Below are 7,439 nucleotides of genomic sequence, written 5' to 3' on the forward strand. Positions count from 1 at the left end.
TGCTCTGTAAATCGTTGGCCCAGTGCCTGGCACTTAGTTTTCAATAAATGAGAGCTTGGCTGCTGCTGCGGTTTTAATTTTTGGTCTTGTACTGCATTCTGCCTGCAGCCCTCTCACCTGCTCCCACAGCTTTGGCCTTGATTTCCCAAGGATTCTTACATGCTGTGTACTGTCGGAGTCTGCTCTTAATTAACACTCCTCACTTTTGTATGTGTGGTGGTAGGGAGGTAACAGAGGCAGAAGTGGGCTCTTACAGCCCAGAGGGGCCAGGGGTGGACCAGAGGAGTGCCCCTTAGATTTGCAGTGTGCGCCACACTTTTGGTGCCCCGCCTACACCCCCTTGGCACTCACCTCTACCTAAAGGATGTTCCTTGCTGGCACCTGCGGCTCTGCCTGAGGGCTTCATTCTGGCTGTAGAATACAGGGCAAGTGGGAAGTGCTGCAGAGTAATCCTCCCACCTGCCCAGCAGCCCTCAGCCAATGAGAGAAGATATGCTGGTTGGATAAGTACCCCCACTTTCTTGCCCCTTGGTTGGGACAACTCTGATGCATGTTCTACATGGGGGCCCAGCGCTCCCCAGTGGGATGAAACCCTAGTTGCCCACAGGGGTGACTTGCTCAGTAATGCAACCTTCACCAGCTGCCATGCCTGCTCCTCTGAGCCCCACTCCTCTGCCCCAGTGTTTTCTGGGATCACTTCCCAACCACCTGCTTGCACTCCTGTCTCAGGTCAGGTGAGTGATGGGAGAGAAGTGGAGACTTGTAGACGATGCTCAAGAGGTTTGAGCAGAGCAGGACCTCATGGGGGAGGGGGCAGGGGTGTAAAGGGCCTAATTATGACCCTCCTCCCCTCAGGTCTCACAATTGGCTAGAGCTTTTCTCCCACCCCCTAAGGTCAATTGATTTCTCAGAAGTAAGGTGCTCTGCTCACCCGCCTCCAAGACCCTTCCAACCAGTTGCCACCCCCAGCCTCTCCTTCGGCTCTTTTATTCTCCTGCAGGAAAGTGGCAGCTCCCCAAGCCTCTCTGACTGTAATCTCTGCCATAACCTCTAGAGGTCACCCACGCACCAGCAAAATAGCTATTACCTTCCTTTATCAAGGCCCGCCTATTTATTGCTCCTTTCTTTAAATTGCAATGCTTTGCCGGCTTAAATTGTGCCTCTTCTTCCAGGAAGCCTTCTCAGATGTCTGCAGCTGGCAGTTCTCTGTGGTTATCTTCCCTTGCAATATCTTTTGAAGTTTTGTTAGGGCCTCTGGACTTTGGAAGGTTATAGTGGGGCCTGAGATGCCACACGTCTGGGCCGGCTGGGTGTGTGGGGTGCCATCTGCACTGAGAGGGATCCTGCGATGCAAATTTCCAGCAGATGAGCAGAGTCCTGACCCAGTGCTTGGTCAAAGGCAAGTGTCCAGACTGTCACAACTGCCAGGGGAGGGGTGCCAGAAGGAGGGGGCGCACCTCAAGGGATGAGGGGCTGGAGAGCTTGTGCCCATCCCAGCTGGTAGGGAGTGGGGCTCCTGCTACCTCGCTGAGGCCCCAGCCCTCATCAGGAAGGTTCATGAAGCTCAGGGGCTGGGGAACTGGGGTCACTGGGGCCACTGGACCATCTGAGGGTGGAGAGGGAGCTGTGATGGCCCTGGGCAGTGTTGGGAGTGCACGGAAGAGCATCAGAGAGGTTTGGACGGGTTCAGCTGCCAGCTGTGGGACAGAGGATTTGCACTGAGGAAGAGATGCTGAACTGGACCAGCTGGCAGCTCCTGGTCGCCCTCAGGCTCACAGCAAAATGCAACCACAGGCCAATATTCTTTAATCATAAAGGCACTTGAGAACCCCTACAAACTCAAAGTCTCCCCCAAGAGTGGCCCTGCATATGACCCACCCTTCTGCCCTCCACCTGCAGGTCCACGGCACTCAGAGTTCATCGTGGCCTGCAGAGGCCTCCACGCTGGGCTTGATGAAGATGCCTTCCATGGCCTTCCACCTATTGTGGGTGTTGGCGCTGGGCATGCCATGCACCTCGAGCTGCCCCCGGATGGGGCTCCCGTACTGCTCGCCGGTGACCGACAGGAACACGGAAGTGCCCACGTGCTGGAAGCGCACAGCGGCCTCCCGCTCCCAGTGCTGCCCCGAGCAGCGCACCATCCACAGGTCCAGGTCATCACCCTCGCCGTCCTCCCCAAAGGCGCTCACCTCCTGTTGGGGCGGGGGTGGTGTGGGAGGACAGTGGTCACGCATGACAAAGTGCACACTGAGTCCCCCATGGGCACTTGCCTGGCAGATGCACTCACACCCAGGTCCTTCCCTGCACCTCTCTGAGCCTCAGCTTCCACAGCTGCAAACTGGGACACCACCACCCCCACCCCCAGCATACAGAAGGGCCCCCCAACACCAGCTCTTCAAACACATGCACACCCCACCTCATCTGCCTGGACGGTGACCAGTGGCCCCCACAGAACCAAGACATCCCCCTCCTTCCTCCTCTGGGTTTCTCCTGTCCTAACCCCTCTGACCCTCACTCAGCATCAAGTCCACCCTTCAGGCTGACAGCCAAGGTTCTATTATCTCATCCTTTCCTTCTGATAACCTCCCCAAAGCACCCTCTGTTCCAGTACCACCTCCCACCCAGTTTCAATGAACTCCACTCACAGGCTCTTCCCCAGGCCTGGAAAGACACCCTTCTCTCTGCGGCCTGGCGGACTCCTACTCATCCTTCCAGGCCCAGCCCCAATTCCTCCTCCCCGCGGGGTTCCCATTCCCCACCCCAACGGCCATGCGGATCCCCCTCCTGTGTCCAACTCGCCCCCAGGAGTGGAGCTATCCAGACGGACAGCTCTTCCTGTCTGTGTCCCCGCTGGGCTGAGGGCTCCAGGGGGCAGGACCCTGGCGTAGTCACCTCTGTATCCCCAGAGGGGGCGCTCGGCAAACATTTCTGACTTGAAATTCCCGTTTCACCCAGGAAGCTGGGGCTCCGAGCAGATGCCGGGCCCCTCGCACACACGCCAGGGGCTCACCTGGTTGTGGGACAGCGGCGACGGGAAGTGGTGCGTGTGCAGGTTCTTACCGGTGGGCACGTGCGTCAGCCGCACAGCCTGCCCGCAGCGCACGGGGGACCCGCGCGGACACCCGCCCTCCGAGCCGCCGCGGATCCGCCAGTAGCTGTTGGCGTCGTCAGACGCCTCCACGCCGGTCACCGACTGCTGGCCGCTGCCTGGGGGGCGACATCCAACCCCCGGGGTCGCTGTCAATGCGGGAACTCCGACCCTCGACCCGGACACCATCAGCTTTCCCGGACAACCTCAACCCTGGGATCCAACGGCTCCCCCAGCCCCCGCCCGCCTCCGGCCGCACTCCAAGTCCCTTGGCCGGCAGCTCCGAACGGCATCCCGAAGACCCCCTCGAACCGCCGGCTTGTGCCCCTCGGCCCCCAACTACTCCAGCCCCTGATGACTCCCAGCCCCCTGGCCCGCAGAACTCCGCCGTCAGACCCCAGCCCCGGCCCGCGCACCGGATCCGTATTTGATGTCGTGCGAGTGCAGCCGCACCCGGTGCTGCGTGTTGAGCAGCTTCAGCACCGACCCGCAGGTCACGAGCCCCGCGCCGGTCTTGACGGCACAGCTGCCCGGGACCGAGATCGCCAGCAGCAGCCCCAGCAGCGCCGGGCCGGCAGCTCGGCCGCTGCCCGTGCTCCACATCGCCCCGGCCGGGCTCCGGCAACTCGGACCCTGGTCGCTTCCGTCTCCGCCGCCGGCCAATCCGGCTCTGACAGGGCCCGCCACGGCAGCCAATCGCCAGCCCGCACGGCGCTCCGCCTGCACTTCCATTGGGTCCGCCTGGAAAGGACCCGCCCGCAGCTTTCCAGAGCGGCGGCTGGGAGGGGACTGGAGACACGAGGAGGGTTTTGATTGGTCCACGCTTCCGAGGACTCACTAATGAGTAGCAAGGGAAGGCCGGGGTAGCGTCGAGCGGAGAGAGTGCGGACAGAGCCGAGGGCGCCCCTCCAGCGCCCGCCAGGTCGCCGGACACTCGGTTCGCCAGTTCACGAAGCCCCTTGATCCTAGACCCCCGAGCCCTCAATCATGGTCTCTCCCTCGACCCCTAGATTATGTGCTCACAAGTGGACGCATCTCAGATACTCAGTCACTTGGTCCTTCAGTCCCTGGACCCCGGGATTAACTAATCCCCCAGTAGCTCGGTCATTGCCCACTCTCTGACATTGAGTCACCTCAGTCCCTGGACCCTGGGGTTTCTGAATTCCCTGAGCCACTCATTGACCCCTTCCAGGGCTTCTCATGGTCCCTAGGCCACTGGGCAGCAGAGGGCACCAGGGAGCTGTGATGTAGAGGGTAGTGGCCGGTGGTCACCAGAAAGCCCCTGAGCTGTCTTGGGAACCTGGAGCCCTGGGAGACCAAGCGACTGGGAACCAAGCCTGGGTGACTGTGTGTCCCAGGCTTGGGACTCACTGCCTTCTCAGAGGGTTGTCAGCTCAGTCGGTATAAGGGGGGAAACTTAAACCACTGTTTATTTATTCATTCGTGGAACATTCTTACATTGAATTCACTCCAAGCCCATCAATTCAGCCCAGCCCAGGAACTGGCTCTGGGATATGTTACTCAATAGGCTGACCACCCGTGCACTTGGTGCACCAGCAAAGCAGGGAGAAAAGTTCGTGTTTAATTAAATCATCCAGAATTTTGCATTCAGAAAATCCAGGGTAGAGCCATTTTAATTACAGCAATGGGTTATTTTTTGGTTTTCATGTCTCCCTACCCCCACCCCTGGGGCCATGGGGCTTGTGAGATCTCAGTTCCCCGACCAGGGATAAAACCCGGGCCCCCTGCAGTGGAAGCACAGAGTCTTAACCACTGGACAGTCAGGGAAGTCCTGGTTTTCATGTTTATCATTGTCTTTATTTTGAATTCTATATGGGTCAAGGTGTCTTGATCTTTTCAGTGCTTAGAATGTTTAAAATGCTTACGGTAACTTCCCTGGTGGCGCAGTGGTTAAGAATCCGCCTGCCAACGCAGGGGACACGGGTTCAAGCCCTGGTCCGGGAAGATCCCACATGCTGAGGAGCAACTAAGTAAGTCCAGTGCACCACAACTGCTGAGCCTGCGCTCTAGAGCCCGCGAGCCACAATTACTGAGCCCACATGCCACAACTACTGAAGACCGTGCACCTAGAGCCCATGCTCTGCAACAAGAGAAGCCACCACAATGAGAAGCCCGTGCACCGCAACGAAGAGTAGCCCCCGCTTGACGCAACTAGAGAAAGCCCACATGCAGCAATGAAGACCTAACGCAGCCAAAAATAAATAAATGTGTGTCTTTTTAAAAAATGCTTACGGTCTGCCCTGGATTTGGTAGACCGCGCCCTTGAGGGGCCGCCGACCCAGGGCAGAGGGGCTAGAGTACAATCTGGGTGTGTCTTCTCAGACACACCAACAAGCATCTCGAACCTAATATGCCCCAAGCAGGACTCCCCGGTCTCCCTCACACTGCTCCTCCCCCAGGCTTCCAAGTCTCGGGAACGGCACCTCCATTTACAAGTTGTTCAAGCCCCAAACCTGGGATTCATCTTTGATTCCTCTCTTTACCACACTCCTCACATCTACCCCAGCATTTTGGAGTCTTGATGGCTCTGACTCCAAAACAGATTGGAAGGCATCTCTCCTGCATTCCCCGTCACCACCCTAATCCAAGCCACTCCATCTCCCCTTCAGATATCTACCACCCCTCCTAGAAGATTTCCCTGCTACTCGGGCCCTTCCAAGACATTCTCCACCCAGGAAAGTGATTTCTGTCTTAAAAAGCATAAATCAAGGGCTTCCTTGGTGGCGCAGTGGTTGAAAATCTGCCTGCCAATGCAGGGGACACGGGTTCGAGCCCTGGTCTGGGAAGATCCCACATGCCACGGAGCAACTAGGCCCGTGAGCCACAACTACTGAGCCTGCGCGTCTGGAGCCTGTGCTCCGCAACAAGAGAGGCCGCGATAGTGAGAGGCCCGCGCACCGCGATGAAGAGTGGCTCCCGCTTGCCACAACTAGAGAAAGCCCTCGCACAGAAACGAAGACCCAACACAGCCAAAAATAAATAAATAAATAATTCTTTAAAAAAAAAAAAAAAAGCATAAATCAAGGCACTTCCCTGGCGGTCCAGTGGTTAAGACTTTGCCTTCCAATGCAGGGGGTGCAGGTTTGATCCCTGGTCAGGGAGCTAAGATCCCACATGCCTTGGGGCCAAAAAACCAAAACATAAAACAGAAGCGATATTGTAACAAATTCAATAAAAACTTTTTTAAAAAAAGTATAAATCGGATCATGCCAGGTGCCTGCTGAAAGCTGCCAACAGCTTCCCATTGCACTGGGAGCAGACGATGGTAAGGACACAGCGAGTAATCTCCCTGACAGGCAAAGAAAGGGTTCCAAGAGCAGCAGAGACCCAAGGGCTGGAGTCGGGAAGCCAACACGGCTCTCCCTGAGTCTCTGGAGCCTCATGGCTTATCCTAGCTGTTCCTTTTTCCTGCTCACCTCGTGGGCAGATGCTCGGGGCCCTCCACCTGGAGACCGCAGTTTGTCTCCAGGTTCAGATTCTCAAGAGGGGATGTGATTGACTCAACTCAGTTCCAGGCACTGCTCAAGGTGCAGTCAGCCAAGGAGGATGGAGAGGTGTTAGTCTCCAAGTACATCTGCTAACAATGCCTCCCACCCCTGTGAGCACAAGCTGCTCCTCTCCCAGGTCGTGGAGTCCCTTCCCCCTCCACTTGGATCTGGGCACGCATAATAATTGGCTTTGACCACGAGAATGCCACAGAAGTGCTGTTTGGGGACTTCCGAGCACAGGCTGCCAGAGCACTCACTGGTGGTTCTTGCTTCCTCCCTCTAGGAAGCCAGCCCCTGCCCAGACAGACCCTTGAATGGCCAGGGGCAAAGGGGAGAGAGATGATGGAAGGGGAGGGGCCACGAGGGATGTCCTAGCCTCAGCCCAGCCCCCAGCCGAAAGCAGCACTCCCACCCCAGCCGCTCTGGCTACACCACTGCCAGCTGAGCCCGTAGAACCCCCTCAGAATCATTACAAATGATGATTTTGTTTGAAGCCACTTAAATCTTGGTTTGTTACATGGCAACAACATGGTGCCTGAAACAGGAGCTAAGGGGAGCTGTCTCTAGCATCATGTGCCAGTGGTGCCCAAAGGGGCTGCTCCCACCCCAGGACCTAGATGTGTGCCTCTGAGGCTGGGGTGGGGACATACACTCTTCTCCCTTGAGGACTGGGCAGCAGGACCTGGAAGCCAGCAGGTATTGGATGCACCAGTAGGGCCAATCAACTGTAGCCAAGTGATATGGCAGTAATGTACAAAGCGGCTGTTGTGGCCCGACATTGCGGCAGTGGTGGCAGTGGTGGCCTCGGGGGATAGGCATTAGCACCGAGCATGTGCTCTGAA

At 57.3% G+C, this 7,439-nt stretch overlaps 1 protein-coding gene across 1 annotated transcript; it reads right to left on the reverse strand.

Annotated features, from left to right (window-relative positions):
* Positions 1 to 1,783: 1,783 nt before the first annotated feature.
* Positions 1,784 to 3,772, reverse strand: SDF2L1 (stromal cell derived factor 2 like 1). Its single transcript, XM_036824017.1, has 3 exons — positions 3,505 to 3,772; positions 3,011 to 3,207; positions 1,784 to 2,192 (listed from the first exon to the last, which is right to left on the reverse strand). Exons 1-3 carry the CDS (start codon positions 3,689 to 3,691, stop codon positions 1,911 to 1,913), a joined length of 666 nt encoding a protein of 221 aa, XP_036679912.1. The 5' UTR covers positions 3,692 to 3,772; the 3' UTR covers positions 1,784 to 1,910.
* Between the last annotated feature and the right edge of the window lie 3,667 nt (positions 3,773 to 7,439).

Source organism: Balaenoptera musculus, chromosome 14 (genome assembly GCF_009873245.2).
Source record: "Balaenoptera musculus isolate JJ_BM4_2016_0621 chromosome 14, mBalMus1.pri.v3, whole genome shotgun sequence".
NCBI lineage: Eukaryota > Metazoa > Chordata > Mammalia > Artiodactyla > Balaenopteridae > Balaenoptera > Balaenoptera musculus.